The sequence below is a fragment of the Pelecanus crispus genome, chromosome 5 (assembly GCF_030463565.1).
Source record: "Pelecanus crispus isolate bPelCri1 chromosome 5, bPelCri1.pri, whole genome shotgun sequence".
NCBI lineage: Eukaryota > Metazoa > Chordata > Aves > Pelecaniformes > Pelecanidae > Pelecanus > Pelecanus crispus.
In genome coordinates this window covers 50,123,885-50,149,021 of record NC_134647.1, presented here as the reverse complement: position 1 = coordinate 50,149,021, position 25,137 = coordinate 50,123,885, and the positions used below count along the sequence as shown (strand labels likewise).

The window sequence follows — 25,137 nt, the reverse complement described above, 5'->3', positions numbered from 1 at the left end:
AAAACCTGAAGACACATCCCCTGAGGCTACAGAGGCAACAACAACGAAGGCAGACTCTCCCACCACCCCAAAACCTGAAGACACAACACCAGAGGCACCAACAACCAAGGCTGACTCTCCCACCACCCCAAAACCTGAAGACACAACCCCAGAGGCCACAGAGGCACCAACAACCAAGGCTGACTCTCCCACCACTGCAAACCCTGAAGAGACAACCCCAGAGGAAACAACCACCAAGGCTGACTCTCCCACCACCTCTAAACCTGAAGACACAACCCTGGAGGCAGCAACCACCAAGGCTGACTCTCCCACCACCCCTAAGGTCAAGAGGACTACCCCTGCAGCCACTGAGGCTGACACCACTGCCATACAGAAAACAACACCTATTGAAGTGACAGTTACTGTCCCTGGATTAGTAACAGCTGCTAAAACAGCCCCAACTACTCAAAGTAGTGTGGCAGTCACAACTAGGAAGGAAACACCCATACCTGAAGCAGACATAATGGTTTCAGAAACAACAGCAGAGAAGAAAATTACAACTCCTGCACCCAAAGTAGCAACGAGCAGAACCGCAAAAGACACGACTACAGCAGTACAAAGGATAGTGTCAACTGCAGCTAGGACTACTGAGATCATAACAATAACTGATAAAACAGACAAAACAACAGCTAAAACTGTTACTTCTCCTATAACTGAAGAGCCGACAAGTAAAATAGAAACAACCACGGTTACCAAAGAGATAGCAACACCCAAGAAAGACAAAACTACTGTGCTCAAAGACATTTTAACAAGTAGGAGACCCACAACTACTGTAAGTATGGTGATAACAGCTAAACCAGATGACTCTCCTAAAGATACAGATGGTATTACAAATACAACTCCTACAGCCAAGCAAGCGGTCACTACAGCAGCTGAATCAGAAGCAACTACTGTGCACAAAAAGACTGCAACAATGGCTGCAAAAAAAGAAGTCACCCCCGCTAAACAAGACAAGACTCCCATACCAAAAGAAACTCTAACAGCTAAAAAAGAAGAAAGCCCTGTGGGAACAGCGACTGTAACAACAGCAGCTGCAGCAGCTACAACTCCCATGCCCAAGCCCACTGTGTTGACAACTGCCAAAACAGATTCAACTCCTAAACCAAGGCAGATCGTGACAACAGTTAAAAAAGACACAACTATGGAAACTAAGCAGACCGTAACAGCAGCAGCTAAAGTGAGCACAAGTACTACTTGTGGTGTTGTAGAGACAACAACAGCTGGTAAAAAAGTAGTAATGACAATCAAAGAAACTAGCATCACACCTGAAAAAGAAATGGAAGATGCCACTGAAAAGGCCCCTAGCATTGACAAGGGAGAGGAAACTACAGTTACCAAAGAAACCACTACAAGAGATAAAAAAGACACAATAGAAGAAATGTTTATTGTTTCTAAAGGGACATCCAAGCCAACTATACATTTCCAGGAGGTTACTGACACAAGAGATGAGCCTCACCCATCCAACCCTGAAACTCTGCCAGTAAAAGAAGAGCCTGAGATAAACAACAAGCCTTTAATACAAACTGCGGACTTGCCAATTTTGTCTGGAGAAAAACAAGGTAATTGCATTGCAGTAGGTACAAAAGCACCAATAACTCAAACAGAGAGCACAACAAAACACGTGAGTAAAGGACATGCAAGACCTGTCTATCTGGTGCCAGAAGAGTGTGGCACTCATATCCTGGTGGTCAACCATGACCACGGTGCTAGAGCTGCCAGCATCTTGAATACTGGTACCTCAGTTTTCAACTGTGTTATGGAAATTCTCCATGTAGTTTAGAGCGTGATCTTGTTTCAGTAATTGGTTTCAGTCATTGGTCCATGAAAAACATTTGCTATAAGTACTGTGGAAGATGCAAACACAAGAAATCAGGGACAAAGAAGATACATTTCTAAGTCCCATGAAAACATTGCTAGGCTGAATATCCACTATTACTCACGGTACCTAACCTGTCATTTTGTAGTCACATACAAAAAATGTCACTAAGACAGACAAGACATCTTTTCCTTGTATTCTCTTTCCTTTGTACTTTTTGCCACAACATTTTTCATGTCCTCACAGTTTATTTTAATCAGACATAGACCCTAGGTTCTTGGGCAATTTTTCAATCATATATTGACATATATTTGGGGGGGAGGGGAGGTTTTTACATGGAAAATACTTGTATTTTTGTCCAAACCAGATTAATGCTTCCTTAATATTTAACTGAAAGTAACTGTAAATGCTTTTTTTAAGAAATAAGGAGGGGGAGGGGAACCCACTTGAGCAGCTTGGAGAAACACCAAGTAAACATCCCGGAGCATGAAGAAATTAAATGAGGAATGTAGCATACAATGCATTTATAGGTCTTTTTCTGAATTACAGGTACTCAGGTAAGCAATAAGCGATGATATCCATACCTAGTCAGTTAAACGTCTGGTCTTGCACTCCTGGGAGTCAAGGCTCCAAGGCTCCCAGGCTCCACGAAAGCCAAACTTTCCAAGAATATCTCTCAAATGAGTAATTAATCCCTTTGCACGGCAAGTGCCAGGCAGAAGCCTGAACGACAGAGAGACCTGAACGTCGCCCGACACAAGCAATCCCATTTAACAGCCATAGTGCTACTGGCAGCGGGCAGGGGAGGTAACGCGCTTTCTGGTAAATGTTAAACAATCTCAAGCCACTGTGTTTTGCAGAGAAAGACCTGTGCAGCGGGAAGCCGGCAGATGGCATGGTGGCCCTGCCCAACGGCACCCTGGCCGTCTTCCGAGGTAGGCCTTACCCCTCAGCCACATCCTGAGGGCGGGAGCGAGGAAAGGCGGGAGGGGGATCCGCGTTTCCACCGCCTTTCTCCCTGCGTGCGTCCGTCTGTCCGTCGGTCCACACGTGTTTCACCACGTCTCCTCCCGCCGCGCAGGTCACTACTACTGGCTGCTGAACGGCAGGAGGCCGCCGACGACCAGCCCCCGCCGGATCAGCGACGGCTGGGGCATCCCGTCCCCCATCGACGCCGTCTTCTCCAGGTGCAACTGCGACGGCAAGACCTTCTTCATCAAGGTGGGAGGCCCCCGCTGCGGGGAGTGAGCGTGAGGGGCCGGTCGGCTTAAAAAAAAAAGGTGCAAGCTTTGAAACGCAGCCCCGCGGAAGAGGAGCCTTCGGTTGCTCTGGGGCTGGGCTGCTCATTTTATGGAACAAGTGGCGTTTTCAAACGGCGTGGTGGGTTTGCAGCTTTGTGGGTGAAGTGTCTCTTCCCCCGCCGCCCCTCATCTGCGTAGAGATGGTGCTTATCAGGAAAAAACTCAATTATTTTTTTCCCCTGTCATTGGCTGGGAGACAAAGCATTGAGAGAATAACTGATCATTGAGTCATGTTTACATACAAGCCACACTTCAACAAAATCTAACTCTTTAAAATATGGGTATTTGCGGTGGGTTGACCCTGGCTGCATGCCAAGTGCCCACCAAAGCTGCTCTATCGCTCCCCTTCTCAACTGGACAGGGGAGAGAAAATATAATGAAAAAGCTCGTGGATAGAGGTAAGGACAGGGAGATCACTCAGCAATTACCGTCACGGGCAAAACAGACTCGACTTGGAGAAAATCAGTTTAATTTATTACCAGTCAAAACTGAGTAGGAGAGAGGAGTTTGTGTCCCGTTATTTTGCGGTTTGTTTTGGTTTGGGTTTTTTTCCCCTTCTTAAATATCTTATCACAGAGGTGCTACCACCATCACTAACTGGCTCGGCCTTGGCCAGCAGTGGGTCCGTCTTGGAGCCGGCTGGCATTGGCTCTATTGGACATAGGGGAAGCTTCTAGCAGCTTGTCACAGAAGTCACCCCTGTAGCCCCCCCGCTACCAAACCCTTGCCACACAAACCCAATGCAGTATTTTATAGTGTCTTTCCCTTGCCCGCACATGGCCTAAATTAGCTCCTAATACATTTTCCTTCCTGAAAGATGATAATGAAATGCACAGACCTTATTAAAGACATTATACAGTTATTTCTCAGTTTATCACTCAGTCCTGGAATTCAAGCAGCTTTTTCTACCTGTGAAAATTTAGAGATTTGGAAAGCAAACAGCTTTGTTTAGTAACCACTCTTAACAGTTCATTTCTAAGATACTCTATTCCTACTCAAAGGCAGTGATAAAAGACTGCAGAAGGTATTTTATGAAGTTGTAGTATTTTTTACTGTTTTTAATGGATGCAGGAGGAGTGGTTCCAGTCAGTTTTACAATATAGATAGCGAAATGCTAGTGCTATGATTATTTTTCATGTCTGTGTTGAAGCTCAATTACCAAGAAGGAATTTCCTCTAAAGCTCACTTTTTCCTTAAATCATTAGGGTCCCCTATACTGGCGTTTCACTAATGGTGTTATGGACAACGGCTATCCCAAACCTCTCGCAAATGGATTTGCGGGCCTAAGTGGGAAAATAGTAGCAACCCTCCCTGTGGCAAGATACAACAACAGACCAGAATCCGTTTACTTTATCAAAAAAGGTATGTCTCATATTTCAGAAGTTTACAGATGAACCAAAGGTGCTTGAATTGCATTATTCAGGAATAAAACACCATTTCTCTTGACTGAAAGATATCTCTCTCAAAACCAGAAACATGTGATGTCAGAGCATGCTAGGTGGTCAAAAAATAGCCTGAAGCTGTAAAACTTTGTATTAGTACTTACAGACCTTTAAGTGCATTTTAAAATGGACAGGACTGTAAGGGACAGAATCCAGCATCTTAGTGGACAAACACTAAAGTAAATTTTATCTGGTGGGAAAACTATTTTAGTCTCAAGTTAATTAGAGAAGGGAAGGCTTTAACTTTACTAGTTCATAACTATGTATGGAAATCTCCCTCCCTATTTGTTATTCCATTAGTGTAATTTCCTTATCTTATATGAATGATGTACTACCAACATAAGAATAAGAAGCAGAGGTTAAGGAAATACAAATCTTTTTCTGGACTCCAGCCCTCCTCTCATGCCACCTAAAATTATGGTCTTACCCTCTCCTTGATAAATAGGAATGGTGGCAGCAAAAGCAGATCCCCTGGAATTGTATTTACTATAGTAACTGTAATGAACCTGCAGGAGGTATCACTACATCTGGAAGCACATGTTGGATTTAGAGAGCAAGGCTTTTATCTCAAAATGCAGGAATGGATATAAAAAGCTGAAGACTGAAACAGCTGTAGATGTATTAAAATTATGCTATTGATTTCCTGTGTGTGATAGATACCGTGTGATACAGATATCAATGACATTTTCATATCCGATCTAGCTGGTGGGGTTTTTTTACTCAAATGAAACAAATGTCTGTTTTAGATGGCAACATGCAACAGTACGTGTACAGACAAGAACCAGCCAGGAAGTGTCGAAGAAGAGCCCAGGTTACCGTAAGATACCCAGCTTATGTCCCAAGACTTATAATAAGGAGACGCTTTCAACGTGCAGTAAGAATGCCAACTGTTATTCAGACTGTCAGAATCAACCAATATCCATCTGGTAATTTCTGTTTATTAAGTTTCTTTTATACAATCGTTTTGATCTTTGTAGTTTCTGAAACACAACATTCTGTTCCATTTTTTCAAATATAGTACTTTTAAATTCTTTTTAATCCAATAGATCTTGCTTGCTGTAGATTATACGAGTAAATGATAGCTTACAGCAGACACAATGTGACACCTCCTAAATTAAGTTTTCTTTTGCTTGCAGGAGTTTTGCATAAGGAAGTCAAAATGACTGCCTACTGGCGGGGACTCCCAAAAGTAATTCATTCAACTATATCACTACCCAACTACAATAAGCCAGATGGCTACGATTATTATGCCTTCTCTTACAGTAAGTTAAAGCTAATGCAAGTTACTATACATTTCAAAAGACTAAGGGATGGGGAAGAAAGATGCCCACGTATCTCTGAGCTTTCCAAAGCATCAGGTTACTGCTTGTGATTCTGCAAGACTAATTTTAAGCACTACTACAAAAAGTCCTGAGAATTAAAATGTTGCCTGTAGTCAACAGATATTTCTATTAAAAATCAATAGTTACAGGACAACTAGCAGCAACGAGGTACAATGATTCAAACTAGCCAGCTGTGGAATGCATTGCTGTAAGAGTTGAGGCTTATAAAGTGACAAAAAAACCTGACATATTATAATAATGATAGAGTGAAATCTTTGGACCACTACACATCGATAGTTTTTTCACTGGCTTCTATGGAACTATGTTTCTGACAAAACAAAACAAAAATGGCAGGGACATGAACCATTTTGCTTCACAGGAAAAAATTATTTATGATTCTAGATTAGGTAGATCCTTTCACTCTAGCCAGAATCAGGTAAAAGCATTCCTCAGAATTTTCTGGATTATTCAGAAAAAAAATTAGCTCTAAGAACTAGCCATATCCAAATACAGGATACTAAGGTAAGCCTCTAGCAGTATGATCTAATTCCTAACTTTACATAGGCCAGTTCACACTTGGGGACCACAGAGTTCCCACTTCCATAGTCAGTGCAGGATTGTTTTGTTTCCAGTTGTTTGATTTCCAAATTCTTAAGACTATTTCTGTGTTCTAGCAGTACAAGAGTATTCCTCCCTACCCCCTCTTCTTGGGACAGATTTAATTATTAGCAGTACTGTAAAACTTAGCTAAACACAAAGGACATGTGAAAAATAAAGTTGAGGACAAAAATTCATTGTTATAGCCTCTCAACTCCATATATATATGTGGAATGAAAAAATCTGTTATTCATGCCTAAATGAAATTAAAAGGAAGGCTTTAACTTCAAGATTCTTTCCATGTACTAAATTAGTTTCTGGAATTTAATTCTGACATATCTTAATTTCAGATCGGTACTACAGTTTGGATGTTGGCAAAAGAATAGCAAGACCTGTTACTGCTCTGACAGGAAAGACTGTATCCAAAGACTGGTACAACTGTCCCAGCAAGTGATGCACAGCAGAGGATTTTAAAAAAAGATGCCATTTGAATGTTCACATTTTGTCTAATTTTATTAATAAAGACATTGAAATGTGTGCACACAAATCTAAGTATAAAATGCTGCTTTAAGCTCTGGCTTCATTACACTAAAGCAAACATAGGCAAACTGGCACTTTTGTATACACAGCTGTAATAACTTTAAAGATACTTTAACTAATATTTCCTCTGTTCAGGCCTCCTCTGCCTCCCATTGCATGAGTTACACCTGTGTTGGGAAAGAAAACAAGTACATTAATAGAAATTCTTCTCACCCTTTTCATCAACCATTGGTACATGTGATACTTCATCCTTCCGTAACGAATTGCTACTGCAGAGCAGCACTTCCTTTCTGGTATAATTCAAGCTCCTCCTCCTTCCCCTAAAGCCTGGTGATATGGATACATTCTACTTCTGTCCTTTAAAAGAATGTTCCTGACTTGTGATCCTATCTCAGGCCTGTGCCAAAAGAACGCCTATAGCATTCTTACTGTATTTGAAATCAGTTAGTCCCTTCCTTTTGTTATTGAAGAAATGGTGATAGACTAGAAAATCTATCCTAAGTCTACCTCCTCCCCCCCGTGCTTTTTTTTTTTTCCTTTAAAATACCCGATACATGTATTTCAATGCTACTATCAAGTCTTCTACAATGTTAAAATAATGCCGAACTGAATATAATACATCCAAGAGTTTTTCTTAATACAGAAGTTGCAAACAATAATTTATTGTCATGGTTTAGCTCTATACTGCATTATAAAAATCTGTAATACTTCCATAAACTGTTTTCCGTTGTTTTTTTTTTAAAATCAGTGTAAGACATAGTGAGATACTAACTGGAATCCCTGCGTACCAAATGGGAAACTATGTAATGTTAAAAACAAAGATTCCTAAACTTATGTCCTAACGTGATTTTTTTTTTTTAAAGTCTTTTAAAAATTTGCAAAGTTTAAGATCTACTGCACTCTACTTTCTCTCCACTGACAAGAACCAAGTGCCAGATAAGAAAGTTTGCCCATCTGAAAAACGCTCAGACTAACACACTAAAACAAAACTACAGAGCTCTCAGGGTAACATTGAAAACTAGGGCAGGGGTGCTGTATTATTTAATGTCTTACAAGCAAACACAGGCATATAAAGTAGTACTTCATGTATGGTCCCCACAGAAGAATGTATTAAAAACTTGTTTTAAAGAAAAAGAGTCTGAATTCAAGCAACCATGAACACTTACCCCTCTGTCTGTTGAACTGACGACCACGAACACCAGTTCTTAATGTTGGTGGCTGAAGTCTGACACGTCGAAATGGCTTAGGCTGATTACTGCTTGTGTCTGTGAAGAAGTGGAAATGCAGGAAAGAATGTCTGTGTCTAGTACAGTTTCTCACTGTTAATGTTTACATGATTTGATATGCATTATGCTCTTGAATTTACTTTAAAATTATGAAGGTGCATCCTTATTTCATTGACTTCTCTGATATAAATAAAAGCCTCAAAACAGGTAAGTTTGGGACTTCTTTCATCACCTATGCTAGGTGGTAAATTGGTAACTCAACAGTGATATACTTACTGTTCTTTGACAATTTAATTGAATGAAAAAATATTTTAAAATCTGACCTCAAACATAACAGTGGATAGAATCACCAAAGTATCAGTAACTTCCGCTCATGAAGCATTCTTACTATGGCCTGCTCTAGTTACTGCGGTCCAAGTAAAAATTGTTTGCCATTAAGGCTATAGGCATCTGTCCTGGTTTCGGCTGGAATAGAGTTAATTTTCTTCCTAGTAGCGGGCATAGTGCTGTGTTTTGGATTTAGTAGGAGAAGAATGCTGATAACACACTGATGTTTTAGTTGTTGCTAAGTACTGCTTATGCTAGTCAAGGACTCTTCAGCTTCCCATGCTCTGCCAGGTGCACAAGAAACTGGGAGGGGGCACAGCCAGAAGAGTTGATCCAAACTGACCAAAGGGCTATTCCATACCCTATGACATCATGCTCAGTATATAAACTGGGGGGGGTTGGCTGGGGAGCAGCGATTGCTGCTCGGGAACTGTCTGGGTATCATTTGGCAGGTGGTGAGCAATTGCACTGTGCAGCACTTGCTTTGTATATTATTATTATTATTATTATTATCATTATTATATTGTTGTTATCATCATTACCATTTTACTTTATTTCAGTTATTAAACTGTTCTTATCTCAACCCGGGAGTGTTTCTCACTCGTACTCCTCTGATTCTCTCCCCCATCCCATTGGGGTAGGGGGAGTGAGCGAGCGGCTGCGTGGTGCTTAGCTGCTGGCTGGGGCTAAACCACGACAGCATCAAAACATGAATCTCGCTCTAAGTGTTCTATCTTATTTTGTGTATCTTGGCTACCAGCAGTGCACGATGCTGGTCCAAAAAGTTTCCACACTTAATGAAATGGTATGAAACAACTGCTTCCAGCAATTAACCCATACCTGCAGATGAACTAGAAGGAGGATCTTGACTAGTCGAAGGAAGATCTGACTCATCAGATGCTTGAACAGATTCTTCTTCTTGCTGGCTATCAATTTCCAGGCCTGCTTCTGAAGTAATTCTAGAAGAGAAGGAGGGGGAGGAAAAACATGTAAGTGTATTCACATAGTTTCAAAAAGCTCAGGGAAAAAAGCATCATCTTGGAGCAGAAAGATTCCTATGCAAACGTCTTTCCCCAGAAATTCTCACCGGTTTTATTCTGTTTTGTCGTGTCCCCCCTGCCCCAATCATGAGAAATTTATCTGGCTGTTGGAAAAATAACAATGTAATTTCCTTGATATCCAGCCCAACTCCAGATGCATGTTCAACATGGTAACTGTCTTTCAGAGAAGGTCACAGAAGCTATTTAATAACAATAACTAAAAACCTAATGTGATGGTGGTATGTATGTTTAGATAGGCGAAGAATGAAGTGGAGGGACCACACTGACTGGTTACGCCTAAAGATCACTCATTGGTGCAATACCTAAGTTATTTGGGCTCTGTCTTCAAAAGACAAAAACCAAAAAGCATTATAGGGCTGGAAAAAAAAAATTAAACATTAAATTTAGTTTAAATGCAGCTCACTTTTTGGTATACATTTTATTTACCTTTATTAGTATATAAAAACTGTTAGAAGATGTTAAATAAAACTCAAACTGTGGGAAATCTCTGTTCTCTACTAGCAACAGATTGACTTGCTCTCCTATCAAGCTAAAAACTGGTTCCAAACTACAGATTTTTCTGTGAACCACTTAGTTCCTCTATGGATATACTTCTCACTCACTAAAGATTAGGTGGTTTTGTAAGAAAAAAATATGACACCTTAACATTAGAATACCCATCCTATGGTCTATCTACTCGTAGGCAGACTATTACAGTCCAAGCTGGTGCTGCAACAAGAAAACAGTGCGGCATATTTAACTTGCAGCAGTAACATTTAATTTGCTTATGACCAAATCTCCTACCTCCTGCAATCAGTAGAAAAAAGTTTAGGTAAATTGTGAACAACACATCTTATATTATTATGCAACCAATACAAATCAAAAGTAAAATATAGCATAAAATGGTAACCTATCCCCTTTTAGATTTGTAAGGTATTTGATCATAATACAAAATATATCAATTATTATAAATATTAAAAATTGCACTTGAAAAGTGGAAGACAAAGTCATTTGTCTATCAAAATCTTAAGAACTGCTTACTCCTCTCCCTTGTGCTACATCTTTTATACTTGCACTGTCTTAACTGAATGACTTCATTATATATGCTTGCTTTGTAACAAGGAGTGATTTTCACTTATTAACAAACAGGAATGGTTTTTCTTAGGCTTAAAAAGCCTTTACTCTACAAAGCCCAGTCCTTCAAACTGGGGCATCAGTGTCTGACTACCACAGAGCCCTCAGCATTCTGAATAAATACAGAAATCTTTTTGTGGTGACTTTTATATTAGCTATGTTAAATCAGAAGAAGAAAATCAGAAGAAAATCTTTGGGTTTAGACAAAAAGGTCAGATTGTACTACTTCACAAAATTACTGAATCCTGTTTGAGCTGTCCTTCCTACAGGTTAAATGGAAAATGAATCACAAGCACAGTTGGATGAAAACAAAACATTAAAACTGACATGACATCAAGTCTTAGTGAACCAAACAAGTCATAGTTTACCCTTCAGATTCTGCCTCTGCAAAAACTTCATCCCCATCATCACCCGCTCCAGCCTCTGTAGTGGTAGACAGATTGCCAGTAGATGTCGTAACCATTGGAACAGACTGAGAAGCATGCTCTGAAGCGTCAGCTGATGCACTTTCAGTAAAAACTGTCACTGTACAGGAAAGGTAGTTTAATAAACATTGAGTTAGTTTCAATTTCCTACAGAAAATTCATGGAAGCCTTAGGCACGTCAGGGAAAGGGCTACCGAATACTCCTGATGGAGCAGTAAGAGAACTGTAACAACAATAATCTACTAATTCTTTTCTGGAAAGTCAAGGTTTCCAACCTTTACTTCAGCCTGCAAATTTCTTGCCACTTACCTGGTGCTGCTACTTGTAATGGTGTTGTGGGAACGCTACGACCACCTGATTCTTCCTCATGAGCAAGGAACAGTGGGGTTTCATACATTCCTAAACCTGCAACACAAAGGTTTAGTGACAATTAAAATAGCCAGCTAAAACCAGATTAACTGTCTTCTCTCTGTACACTTGCTGAAATCCAGTGATTTGTACTTAAATATAGAGATTTTTGTTATTTTAAGCTGTTTTGACTTACTGCCAGAGTTGATTATAATTTATTGAAAGGCAAAAACCTTGATGAAAATATTTCTATTTGTTTTACTTTCATCCTTTTCTTATGCCATTATGTTGCTGTGAGCTTTCTTTGAAGAACAGCATACTATTCCATGCTGACAGGGATGCAGAGGAAAGGGACTGAACCAGGACAACAGCAAAAACAATACAGACAAATTGCCTGGCCATCTCTTAGCAGTTAAGGATATATCCCAAAGATTTCTTTGCATTTGCTGTTTTCCCCTATTATTTTACTGCAGGAGAGCTACAATCAACAGTAAAATTAAACTTTAAATATTGAAGGAATGGCTTTTATTTCTCCCTAAATGAGGTTTCTTGTGCCCAGCACACGATTTGTCCCACATAAAATTTCAGCTTCTCTGTTTCACAAGCCTGTTGTTCCTACCCACGGCAGCATTCTACTTTTTAAACCATATTACAAAGAGAAGTGCAGCAGCTTGAAGGAAACACCTTTTTAATTTCTGTCAGTCTCTCTCTGCTGACAATTATTTAAGAGTCACAGGTTTCCACACTTCAACAAGTACCTGAAAGTAGAAACGCATTTTATTGACTGCGTTATTTGTTTTTCACTCTAGCAACCATGGACAAGAAAGTACAGAAATGGCTTACCTCCTTGTGATGCAAGCTGACCAAGATCAGAGTGACTTGAGCTAGTTTGTGGCATATCTTCAGGGGGTCCAAATCTGAATCTAGGAACTCCAGCTACCTGGGGGGAACTATCAAAATAAAGATTTAAGGAATTCTGCGATTTTTCCAGTGATCGGGGAGGGAAGGAAAGGGGCGGGTGAAGACAACTTTCTGACCGAAACAAGAGAACAAATTATGCATGAAACAAAATGAATTAATACTGACCATAAAAATCAGTGAAACTACTGCTAATTAAATAGCAATTAGTTTCTCAAACTTATTTGGACTGCATCTGAAATCAGTAAAACAATCCTGAAATATTCTTTACTTATTCATCCTATGAATTCTCACAATTTTAAGTGGATTGCTGAGCATGTCCAGAACCATCCCAAATCAAAAAATGGAGACCACTTTTCCTACTTTTATGGGTAATATTGGGGGGGGGGGGGGGGGGGGGGGGGGGGGGGGGGGGGGGGGGGGGGGGGGGGGTGGGGGCGGGGAGCGGGGAGGAAGGACGGGGAAAGGAATAGAAGAACCTATTTTTTTTTTGCTTAATCTCTTCTTAAGACACTAAAGTTACAATATGTTGGAGATGATCTGCCTCCTAATTTGCTGATAAGTTCCACGATACAGTTTAAATAATGATGACTTATTTGTAGATGCAGCCATCGATCATATTACTTAGCATGTTTTAGCATGTTACTCCAATCACAAGTTCATTTCATTTGAATTTATTTTCATTCCACTGAAAATAGAAAGAAATAGATGCCTCTTTTTTTTCCTTTACATCTACTTACTGAATGGCTTCTGCAAACCCATCTGTACGATGTGGAACTACAAGAGTTGGTGTGCTTGGAACTGTTCTGTCCTCATCATCAAAGAAGTGTTGCTGCTGGAAAAGAAGAGACTGATATGAGAGCCTACAATGTATTTCCAGTTTCTACCAAGCCAAGTTAAAAGTTGGTTTGCCTTTTCCACATTGTCCAGCAAAACAAAGACAGATTTAGCTCTAAAAAAATTCTTGTCTGATTTCAGACATCTAAATCTGAGCTAGTTATATAGATCACCCTTACAGGCGATAAAAAAAACCCAACCCAAACCAAAATAAAAACTATACACTTGCAGGGCACCCATCTTTCTCTAACCTGGATTGCTGTAATGTACCTACCATATGGGGATATCAAATCATCTGTTCCTCTATTGACTTGTATCCTTTGTTCCTGCATTGCCTACAAAGCCAGAAACCTCAGCTCCCTCTTCCCTCATCCTTCACAAGGCATTCTCTTCATCTCCCTGTCTTCCTTCCACATCTTCCAAACCTTACTCTCTGAAACTCCTAAGCTCCCTCCCATGTGCTCAGTTACTGTCTAGGCAAAAATCAGTAGGTACTGAGGCCAGTTCCAAGCAGAAATTGAGTAACAGGTACATGCAAGCCAAGTAGAATAAAAAAAATCTGAGCTGATGCCTTTAGTCTCAGAAAAGATACTTATTTAGACAGTCAGTCTCTCTCCCCTCCCTCACTGAACTTGCATTTGTTCTGTCAAATACAGTTCAAGTTGAATAAAGGGTTCAAGATTAGCTGAGGGAGATAGACAGAAATAATAAGTTAGCCTTGTTCCTTTAGGATGAGGCTGAAAACATTTTATTATTCTTTCCAGTAACACATCCACTTTAAAAGACTGATTCTAAAAACAAGTAATTAAAACTGCCTTAGACAAAACCAATTCAACCACTTCTGAAGACCTTTAGCTTCCCAGGAGTTTTCTAGTATTTGCCTTCCATTAATACTGAAATTAACAGGACTAAGATATTCTCTGCAAGACTACAGAAGTCAGTAGCTAGGCTTCTTTAAAAAACAAAATAAAACCCAAGAGGTATGAATGTTCCCTCAATGCAGGTTTTTAGTAGTAGACTTTCATATACACTTACCATCCCACCTATACCAGGAGTTAGCTGAAGTCCACGCCCCACTGACTGTCTTCGAGTCATCTGGATTCTCTTTACAGCAAAGAAAAAAAATGAAGTTGTGTGAATGCTTTCCTGGAATTCTAATAACATACAATTGTTCAATCAGAACCAAGGATAGTGGCTAAATGAGTAAGTCTAACAATTATATGTCAGTGTACAAAACTGCTCAGTACAGCATCATACCTTCTTAAAGATTAGACCATGGCAGCAGCTACTTCGCATCTTGTATCTGCTGCCTGGTCTAACCATGAAGGAGAATTATGTAAGTTTAAATTCTGGGTAAGTGCCATTACTATTTTACTCAACTTTCTACAGAGGACAGAAAACTCAAACACTTAAATATCATGGCCCCAAGCTTCAGAACAAGTTAATGGTAAAGGAGAACTTCAGTCAGGTATTTTTGCAAAATGCATGTTGTGATGTTTTCATTTACAAAATCTGTATGTCTACGTCAAAGCGTAATCATGGGTCAGGCACTGACTCTGAAAGGTTTAACTTAGAAAATGAAAGGCAACATTCCTTTGCCCAATCTGCACTGGGGCAGAGACTAATAAAAACCCCTGCCAATCTGTCCAAGTTACGACCTGTTCAAGAACAGCTTTTGTAGTGGAAATATCAGCAGTCACTGACTGAAACAACACTAGTATAATAATTTCAAGATACAAATCCATCATGAGTGCCTTGCTGCTTTTAATGTTTCCTGTCCAGCCATAATCTGCAGTTCAAGACATATTAAGTCAGTTTGCTCAGCTACCATTTGTAGGATGCTAAATAGATGTCATCTATTTTTACAATAGGCAGAGTACTTAGGTTTTACATAGACAAAATCATACAGTAATTTTTTAAAAGTCTGCTGAACCACTAGAGGTAGTTTATACCTGTACTGGTGGACCCAGTTCTTGAGGAGGAGCATGAATAGTTAGTCGTGGGGGCAGTGGATGTGGAGGTCTGCGTGGTGACTGTGGGGGGCGAGGGGCCTGTCTCTCCGAGGCAGATGATGGCTGCTGTTCTCTTGAACTTTCATGAGGAAAAGTAGACTCCGCAGCACTTGTACTCCCTTCTCCTAAAACATACAGAAGTATAGAGGAGTAAACCCTCTCCAAACTAAGTTGAAAACATGAAGGTAACTCTTCAAATTCTGCTACCACATGAACATAGACATTTTTATCCTTGCAAGAGTGGGGACAGCTCAGTACTGTTATTTAAAATCACTTAAAAGAGGACTTGTGTCAGCTATGTCAACACCAGCACCGAAACAAACTATTGATTATTCAAGTGCTGATTTGGAGAGAGATTAATCTATTGAGCCATCAACAGCAGTTTCCTTAGCAAGCAGAGCTTGCAAGGTTTTCAAAGGAATATAGAATAAATCCAGAAAAGAACATTTCAAAATAATCTACATTTCAGGTTAAAATGGTCTTTAGCATTTTGCCTTATATTCTTACTTTCAAGTACATATTTTAATACATGCAAACCAGCTTCTACATTTTCCCCCCTTACAGACACAGACTTTGAAGAAACATGGAATAACCATACCACTGTTTTGAGAATCTGCTGCCCTCTGGTTGCTTTCCCCTCCTCCCATGCTTTCCTCAGTTTCTGTTCCAGGATCTGTACCATCAGCACCCTAAAAAGCCCCATATAATAAACAACTTATATGGTGTAAAGAGACTATAAAAGCAGTACAAAAGTGTTCAGAAACTAAACAAACTAAAATATATGAAAATCTTTACATATTTCTGTAAATATCTACAAAATCATGTAAATATATATAACTGTATGAAATTTCAGAAGTTTTGTATATCTGTACATACACAAATGTGAACAATGTAGCCATCATCTAGTCCAGTCTAGTAATAGACAATGAAATATCCAGCTTTTGAAGAAACTGCCTTACAAGCTTTGCAACTACAGTATTTGTCACTGGCTCCTGTACTTTGCATTTTCATTCAGCCCTCTATAACATTAGAAGTTGATTTTTCTTGTGAAAACACCTGTTACAACAGAAAATATTATCATCTACTAGCAGCCTCAATTTTCTGGAAGATTTTCTCTTTCAAGTGTTCGAATCTTTGCAGATGCATTACAACACCAATTTATTCCAAGAAATGTAACAGGCTGTAAAAAAAGCTACAAATCTTACCTCAGCATCATCTGCTTCATATCCATCATTACCATCAGCACTACCAGTTCCTTCATTACTGTCATCACCTTCATCTCCCATCCCTGTGTCTTCATCATCATCCTCGTCTTCCTCTTCCTCATCCTCATAGTCCTACAATAAGACCATAACAAAGCCTTAAGAAAGTGCAGAAAGGGTAGTGGAATAATTTCAAATCTTGAAGTGGTACACCGCTTTGTGGTACATAGACCAACTCTGTCTGTGGATGTCTTTCTGAAGATGTTCGGCATTTATTACCCACAGAGTACATGTATGTATTTTTTGATTGCTGTGGTAGGTTGACCTTGGTTGGCTGCCAGACACCCACCCAGCCACTCCCTCACTCCCTCTTCAACAGGACAAGGGTAGAAAATAAGATGGAAAAGCTTGAGGGTCAAGATAAAGGCAGGCAGATTGCTTATCGATTACCATTACAGGCAAAACAGACTCTATTTGGGGAAAACTAATTTAATTTGTTGCCAATTAAAAATAGAGTTGGATGGTGAGAAACAAAGACAAAACTAAAACACCTTCCCCCCACGCCCTTCTTCCCAGGCTCAACTTCACTCCTTCATTCTCAACGCCTCTTCCTCCTCCCCGACCCCAAGCAAGGCAGAGGGGACAAGGAATGAGTGGGGGGTTGTGGTCAGTCCATAACAGTTTCTCTCAGCTACTCCTTCCTCCTCACACTTTTCCCCTAGCTCTAGCATGGGTCCTCTCCACAGACTGCAGTTCTTCAAGAACTACTCCAGCAGTGGGTCCTTCCCACTGAAGAGCTGCCATCCATCAGGATAAACCTGCTCCTGCACTGGCTCCTCTCCATGGGCCATGGTTGCTGGCAGTAGAGCCTACTCCTCCACGGGCTGCAATTTCTTTCAGGAAATATCCTCCTCTCCACAGGCTGCAGGGAAACACCTACTCCACTGTGGTCTCTACCATGGGCTACAAGGAATATCTGCTCTGATGCCTGAAACACCTCCTTCCCCTCATTCTTCTTTTGACCTCAGTGTTTGCAGGACTGTTTCTCACATCCCGCCCCCCCCCCCCCCCCCCCCCCCCCCCCGCCCCCTTCCTCACATTAGCACTACCAAGCAGCATTTTTCCCTTTCTTACTACATGTTTTCACCAGCTGATGGGCTCAGCTGTGTCCTGCAGTGGGGGCCACTGCAGTGCCAGCTGGAACAGGCTGTGTCCAGCATGGGACAGCCCTCAGCCTCTCCTCACAGAGGCCACCCTTGTATATTGAATAGTCATAGATAATCTAGAAGCACTGCAGAATTTTATGACTTAAAAGAAAAAAACCCCATCAAACTAAATGAGCAAGTATCTTTAAAACACTAGAAGTTCAGGCTACATAAATGCAGGCTATTTATACAGTCAAAAAAATATTTTGATTAAATTAGTCCTGCCAGGTAAGCTTTACATCTGATCAAAGACAAAATCATAAATAAAGTAGTTCATAAATAAAGTAATTCTATGATATACATACTTCCTGCTCGCCTTCGTTTTCTTCATCATCATCATCTTCATCATCACTATCAATTACAATGACATCATCTCTCTTGGACTGACCATCCTGAGATGATGAAGTATTTTGTTGATCTGACTGAAGAGGTCCAAGATCTATTGGGATAGATTGGGAAGTTTCTTCACTATCCTCCATCGGAGTGTACTCTCCCTGGGTAACACCCTGTAAAAGATAGAAGTAAATTACCAGAAGAAACAAAATGAAATGCAGCATATACAATTTTTAAAATATTCTTCAGGAAAGTGCCTATGTATTTCTAAAAGCTTTCCTGTTTCCACTCCTGCTCTCAACTTGACCAAATGGAGGCCTGCTCTACAACACAAGTACAAGTATTTTGTCGTTCACTTCCAAATCTGATTTGGAATAGGTGCCATCATTAGGGATACTGTATTCATATGCTCACTCTCTGAGCACACCACCAACACTGCAGTTACTGTCAGTGCACAAGACTGGTGATGGGACAACGAGAAGAGAAACAGACTCCAATGCTTAGAAGAGAAATTCTAGTTACTGCTGTTTCTTAATAACCAAGATAGGAGAGGACAAAAGAGAATGCTACAGATGATTGTCAGCAATCAACTACAGGCAACTAAAAGTCTCTGCAGCATCAAGGAACAACCATCTCTCTTCTAAGCATGAACTCTGAGCTGCTGTTTTAGAGTTCTTCTGGTCTGGAGGAACACTAATGCAATTCACATGATAGCCAGACACAGAGCTAGGAAATAGTTCTCTTTCCATTCAGCACATATGTATATTCAAAACATTTGAACTGAATCTGACAAGTATGACCAGAAGTGTTCAGGAAAAAAGAAAACCCAAAACAAAACCCCTAACACTAAGCTTGGTTAAGGATTTGCCAAATCATTCTGTAAAAGAAAAGCCAGAAATCAAAGAGAAGTACTCTAAAGGAGTAAGTGAAGAAATGAAAACTCCAATTCCATTTTAAGACTGTGACTCATTTAACCTCTGCATCTCAGTTTCAGTACATAAAACTGGGGTTAAAGATAATACAATTTCTAAAACAACACATCGAATTACAATTCAAAATTGCAAAGCTTCATTAACATTCTGAATGTTACTTACACAGGTACTTGCAGAGTACAAGAAAAACTGAGTATCTATCCTTAAACATTGCGAGCCTAAGCTTTAAAAGGTTTTAAGTGGTTTCCACTGGAAACCTGCAGGATCCGATTTGAAATATAAAAATATCGAGAGTTGGGGGAGAGGCAAGATAACTATTTCTGCTGTAATGAAGATTTTTTTTCTTTTCAAATATGCTTACTTCTCCAATTGAGTCTTGTGAATCTTGATTGTATGTTTGAGCTTCGACTTCACCATCAGTGCTCTCTTCTGCTGTCACTTCCTCCTGAAAGAACATATATTTTTCTCATTTAAAACACATCATTAGCCCTAATGTTTCGTTCTTTAACGTCTGAGATTTACTTTACTTTTTAAAAAAAACCTTACCTTTTCCCACAGAGACCATGGGCAATATTTTGTTCCCCTTTTACTATTATTCCTTAGCTCTGCTTTTATCTAGCACCCCATTTCTCTGCCCTGGAGAAATACAATTTCCCCATTCCAGTGCAGTCCAGTGCATCCTCAGTGTCTCTAAATCTTTTCAGGACCAAAAAAGAACCCTCAAGGTCTCCCATTCCATCTCCATCCTCTCAGCTAATCAAGTGTTAATGTTCTTACACAATCTTGCCCTTTTCTGTTATGCAACATCCCTCTTGTACAAGAGTTAATAAAACATCTTGGACTTCCTTAACATTATTCATGAGTTGCCTATTATGAGGTTCTGTCTCAAGTTCATTCCTTTTTTGCAGGACATCCCAATTTCCTCACACCAATATTTCACATGCATCTCCTGTAAGCTCTTCCATGGAACTCATCTTTGCTTCCCTGGCATCTCCTCAAGTACACTGTATTTTATTCCAGAATACCTTCCAGATTTATTCCAGAATACCTACCTGAAAAATATTTTTTCTTCCTCCTTATGTTAGGATATGGCCCTCTCTCTTCCATTCTACAGTTCACTAGGATTTGCATCATTCATTGCAACTGGTATAACCTCTGCCTTTTATGATACCCAAACATAATTGCTTCCTCCCTGACAGATTAAAAAGTTGCGTTATGAATTAACTGACTTGCACTGAGGTAATATACTTGCTCTTCGCATTAAAATCTTCGAAAGGGACAGATTAAGTAGTAGCGTTTTATGTTCTTGCAAACCTCAGGTCCAACTCTCTGTATGCTTCTCAGTTTCTTTGGAAGAGGTACATCCACTGTTTCCTCTGAAATCTGGTCCGAGTTTTCCACGGTGTTATCCTCCTCTTCCTCCCGTGGACGTTTAGACAGCGAGGAACTTGGGGTAGCTGAAACTTAAAAGAGCCTCTCAGTTATTTTCAGGACAACAAATGTACAAAACAGAAAATCAAAAGGTTTGGTGTTTTAGTCTGGAAGATTGTCTCTTTTCCTGCATTGAATGATAACAAATAGAATCCGATGGAATCACCATGTGCTGTTTCCTAGGACATGAAAACATCAGCCCCTTTTGTTACAAGTCTTATGCTCTTGAACCTATATTCACAACCTAACTGACCCCAAATGTAAGCTTCAGGGTACAACTAAAGTATTTTTTCCAACATCTTTGCTTCTGACACGTACACTTAAAAGTTTAACAGAGTACCAGCTGGGAAACAAAAAAAGCAGTTTACAAAAGCATATTTTGGGGAATAAACATTCTACATCTTGTGTTCAAAAAACGAGTAGACATGGCACTTTGGGACATGGTTTAGCAGGCATCGTGGTGTTGGGTTGATGATTGGACTGATGATCTTAAAAGATCCTTTCCAATCTTAATGATTCCTAGTTTTTACCTTCATTTAAAATAATCCAGCCACCAAGCCAGGAAACACGAAATTGCTACTCTACCCTTAATTGGTTTAGTGGTGGACTTGGTAATGTTAGGTTAATGGTTGGACTGGATGATCTTAAAGGTCTTTTCCAACCTAAACAATTCTATGATTCTACACCAAAATCTACACTAGGTAGGGCAAACAGATGTGCAACAGTGTATCACACTGAGTAGCTTTAGAGTTCTTCTCTGTATTTTATATTCCAGCTTAAGTAGCTTACTCATGACTCCTAAAATTAACCTTGCTCCAACAGTACCATGGAAACAGAAGCACCAAGGTTTAATGTATTAAACCCCAATGCTGCTCTGAATAGATAAACAAACATGTAAGTTTTTATTTTCTAATTTAAGGAATGCAGTGACAGCAGCATTTCAGAGGCACCATTTCTGAAGGTTCAAGAAAAGAGCCTAACCTCAGATACCTGTAAAATGTGCAATAAACTAAGGGGGGGGGGGGGGGGGGGAAGAAAAAGAGCAAATTCTTTTGCTGAAGTTAGGCCTGGTTTGACAATGGTTGAAATAGAGCTACTTAAAAGGAACTATTCAAAAAGGTAGGCCTATAAAATAAAACCAACCTGTGCCAAACACTGCTGTAGAAGTGGAGGGCCTCTCTATTTGAGAGCTCTGTACAACTTCTACAATGGTAGGGGATGGCTCCTGATTAGCAGGCTCAATCTGAGGATGACTTTGCTGAGTGGGCTGCACAAAAGCAGTTGCTTGCGTCTGCTGCTGAACAGTCAAGATGGGCTGAGAGAGAGATGTCTGAACATTAGGACTGGTGGAACGCACAGACCCACTAGTGCTTCCAAAGACGGGAACATGCTCCACAGGTCCTTCTGATTGCATAGCTGAAAGGCAAACAGTAGCACATTCAACTATCTTTGTATTAACTAGTACAGTTCAAATTCTCCATTTCAGAATGCCCTAAATAAACAGATTAAATGTTTTGCAGATTGACTTAACATTGCTTATACCTGTCTTCAGTTTAGGAATCATGAACTTTGTTGCAACAGAAGTGGTCATAAAAGTGCACTACTGAAAGAGATGCAGGGACAATAAAACTATTTGAGGTACTTTCAAACTAGTAATTACTGAGATTTCAAGGCAAAGGTAGCATTTATGATTACTATAGATCCTTATCCTATACTAAAACGCTTACCTTCCTGAGTCTCCACCTGTGTTGTAGGCATAACTGTTGCTGTTGGAGTAGTGGTAGGATTAGTGACTGTAGCAGGAGTAACCATTGGACGGATACTGGCTCTTGGAGTAGACTTATTTCCAGCTATTGCAGCAGCAGTCACTTTACTTGGAGTTGACACAACAGGAGTTGGTTTAATATTTGCTGTTGGTGGATCTGAAGTGCTAGCACTGAAAAACAGGATATTGGTTTCATCATGGTAGCACTGAAAGCAGATTTTAAAAATACCAAATATAAATATATTACTATAGCCAGAACTACTAATTTTTAAAGGTTTAAAATGTAAAAGCCTGACAAGGGCATAATGAATTGTCTTCCAAAATTTGGTTATAGTTAAAAAAGAAAAAAAGACGGACACACTATGCCATCAGTAGCATTTTGTCCAGCTTAGAGCTTTGACAGGTTTACTTCAGAGGTAATCAACTAGAAATCTGTAAAGCACATCAAAAGTAGTAGTGCATAGCTCATACTATTAGCTGTGCTGGGTGTTCATTGCAGTGAGTAATACATCTTACATTTAAATTACCTGATTCACTCAATACAGAGCAACATCATCTCTCAGTTGAGACAAGGATCAGCCAGATTTTAAGAGGTATTTTTGAAAGTCTTGCTTTCAAAAGGATGCTGTCATAAAAACTGAAAGGCTGAAAGGGAGTTTGTTATCTAAATGTAGTAAGACAGTAATATTTCCCATTTCAGAGCTTAGTCATTTGACTATTTTATCTGTTGTTAGAGTTACCATCTATTTAGTTCATTTCTCATGTTTGAGATTCTTGCATACGGAAGATCCCCCCTCAAAACCAAAAAAGTTAAAGGTAACAATCAAAACTGTACAACTTCAAGAATCTTGAAGTGTGTAAACATTTTTAAAAATATGTTTCCCAGATACCATGTTCCTGGTGGTTAATATGACAATTTAACAGCTTAAAAGCTTTATCGATTAAATGTGGCTGAGAAAACAGGAGGAACATATTAATGTCAATCAGTATCTTCAAAGTTGCTTAAGAAAAATTGCAAAAAGCCAGTGGTTTACTAAAAAAAAAAAAAAAAAAGAAGCAACTAGATAAAGACAAAATCAAGAAACACCAACCACAGAAACTCTGCAAAACCCCCGAACCCTTCAACTCACATTCCTCTTTCACCTGAAGCTGGAGCAGACTTGAGTGAGATTTGCCTCTGCTGTTCTGGGACCTATTAAGTAAGAAACAGAAATATCATGTCATGTACATACAAAACAGAGTAAGCAATTTGGTAAAATACTTCAGCAGACAGATCTCTTTACTATCATTTCTCTAACAGACTTGTTAGCTTACCTAGTCAGACTCCATGATTATTGCAAATTCTCCAAAACAAATCATACCAGTCATACCAAGTATGTAAACCAATTCAGTAATTTCTCAGGTATTTTCTGAAGCTATTGAGACAATAGCAGCTAGAACCCATTATACTGAATGCATAGATTAAAATATAAAAATAGACAGCAGAGTGCAAACAGTTCACTGGCCAATCACAGTGAATGATATAACTGTATACCTGTTAGAACTGGAAATTCTGACTACGGCAGGAAATAAGTTTAAATTAAGTTCTGAATCGTTACTAAAGCCAACCTCTGTATTTCCAAAACCAGGGGACAGGGGAACTTGAATAGCACACAGTTTCTTGGGCTCATTGACTTTTTTTAACTTTTTTTGTTGTTGTTGTTGGTTTTTTTTGTTTTTTTAAGTGTAGGATTCCTATGACAAGAATTTCCATCTGCTTTTTAGAACATTTAGGAAAAACACCTTCACATAAAGTAGTCCTGAATATCAACTACTGTATACACAAAACCAAACCAAGTTGGCCAACAGTACTTGCACTGACAGCTGTTGTTCTCATCAGTCATGAGACAGGCAAGCTTTTTATTTCCTCTCACACAGCTAGCTAAAAGGATTTTGTACCTTATTTGTAGACTCTGGTGGCTCATCTCGCTGTTCATGGTGTCGCTCTTGCTGCTCTCTAAGCTCTCTTTCCAGACGGCAGATTCGACCTTCATACTGTGATTTGAGTGCACTCATCCGCACCTCCAATTCAGTTTTCTGTTCTTCTAATGAACTGCTCTTTTGCTTCCACTCTTCATTTTCTTTTGTTAGCTGTTCTTTTGTACCTAATTGAATAGGAAAGAATTCAGTTTTGCCACTGTAAAGCTGCCTACTAAGTCTCTGCATGCTGAATACCTGTCTGTTTTAATAGGTTATTGAAGTATTTTGAAATCTTAAACACATTAAGCTATCAAAGTAGCTCTTGGAGGTAATTTTAACTTTCACATGCCATTTTTCTATTTGATTGCAATTAAAATAAACTAAAAATATAAATATATAATAAAAATATATAGATTAAAAAAATTAAAGTAGTCACAAAAGAACAAGGAGGGAAGGGGAGAATTACCCGAGTTGTTAGTAGGGTCAATCTGCTCTAATCAACAAAACAATAAAAAATGGGGGTTATCGTGTTGGCTGGCCAAAACTAAGCAAAATTTTTTTTACCTCCGGTGTACAGCTGGAGGTGTACTTTTATCATCTCCTCAAGGATTTAAAATTTCAGTTTTAGAACAAGTCCTGTAACATCTAATCTAGAAAAAACTTTTAAGTAAAATATGAAGTAGGTCATGTTTTCCTAAGCATCCTGTCTAAATGCTTTTCCATAGAAATAATCAAAAACCCAAACAGAAGACGACACCTTAAAGACAGAAAAAAAATACTGTAATACCTGCTAACTGTGCAATTTTCTGCTTGGCCGCAAGCAAGGTCTTCCTAGTTTTCTCTTCCTTCTCAGTGATCTGTTGCCTGAGCTGTTCTTCCTGCGTAGTCTTCTCTTGCAGATCTTGATGAAAACGAGCAAGTTCTGATTGTAACTGTGTTATCTGCTCCTGAAGATTTCTAACTTCACTTTCCTTTTCTGCTGTAGT

General features: G+C 39.5%; 1 protein-coding gene across 3 annotated transcripts in view; it reads right to left on the bottom strand.

The window, feature by feature from the left end:
* Positions 1–5,548: 5,548 nt before the first annotated feature.
* Positions 5,549–25,137, bottom strand: part of TPR (translocated promoter region, nuclear basket protein) — a 45,790-nt gene continuing 26,201 nt past the window's right edge. The window contains exons 33-51 of one of the 3 annotated variants that reach the window (XM_075711561.1): positions 24,939–25,137; positions 24,131–24,336; positions 23,323–23,384; positions 22,155–22,363; positions 21,571–21,843; positions 20,311–20,459; positions 19,358–19,441; positions 18,037–18,237; positions 16,530–16,661; positions 15,923–16,013; positions 15,265–15,449; positions 14,348–14,416; positions 13,216–13,310; positions 12,401–12,507; positions 11,519–11,614; positions 11,153–11,309; positions 9,451–9,569; positions 8,224–8,322; positions 5,549–7,224 (exon numbers count right to left, since the gene is read on the bottom strand). In XM_075711561.1, the coding sequence (XP_075567676.1) occupies positions 7,169–7,224; positions 8,224–8,322; positions 9,451–9,569; positions 11,153–11,309; positions 11,519–11,614; positions 12,401–12,507; positions 13,216–13,310; positions 14,348–14,416; positions 15,265–15,449; positions 15,923–16,013; positions 16,530–16,661; positions 18,037–18,237; positions 19,358–19,441; positions 20,311–20,459; positions 21,571–21,843; positions 22,155–22,363; positions 23,323–23,384; positions 24,131–24,336; positions 24,939–25,137 (2,589 nt within the window). In that variant the 3' untranslated portion in view covers positions 5,549–7,168. The remainder of the gene's footprint in view (positions 7,225–8,223; positions 8,323–9,450; positions 9,570–11,152; positions 11,310–11,518; positions 11,615–12,400; positions 12,508–13,215; positions 13,311–14,347; positions 14,417–15,264; positions 15,450–15,922; positions 16,014–16,529; positions 16,662–18,036; positions 18,238–19,357; positions 19,442–20,310; positions 20,460–21,570; positions 21,844–22,154; positions 22,364–23,322; positions 23,385–24,130; positions 24,337–24,938) is intronic. The other 2 variants (XM_075711562.1, XM_075711563.1) reach the window with 2 other exon arrangements.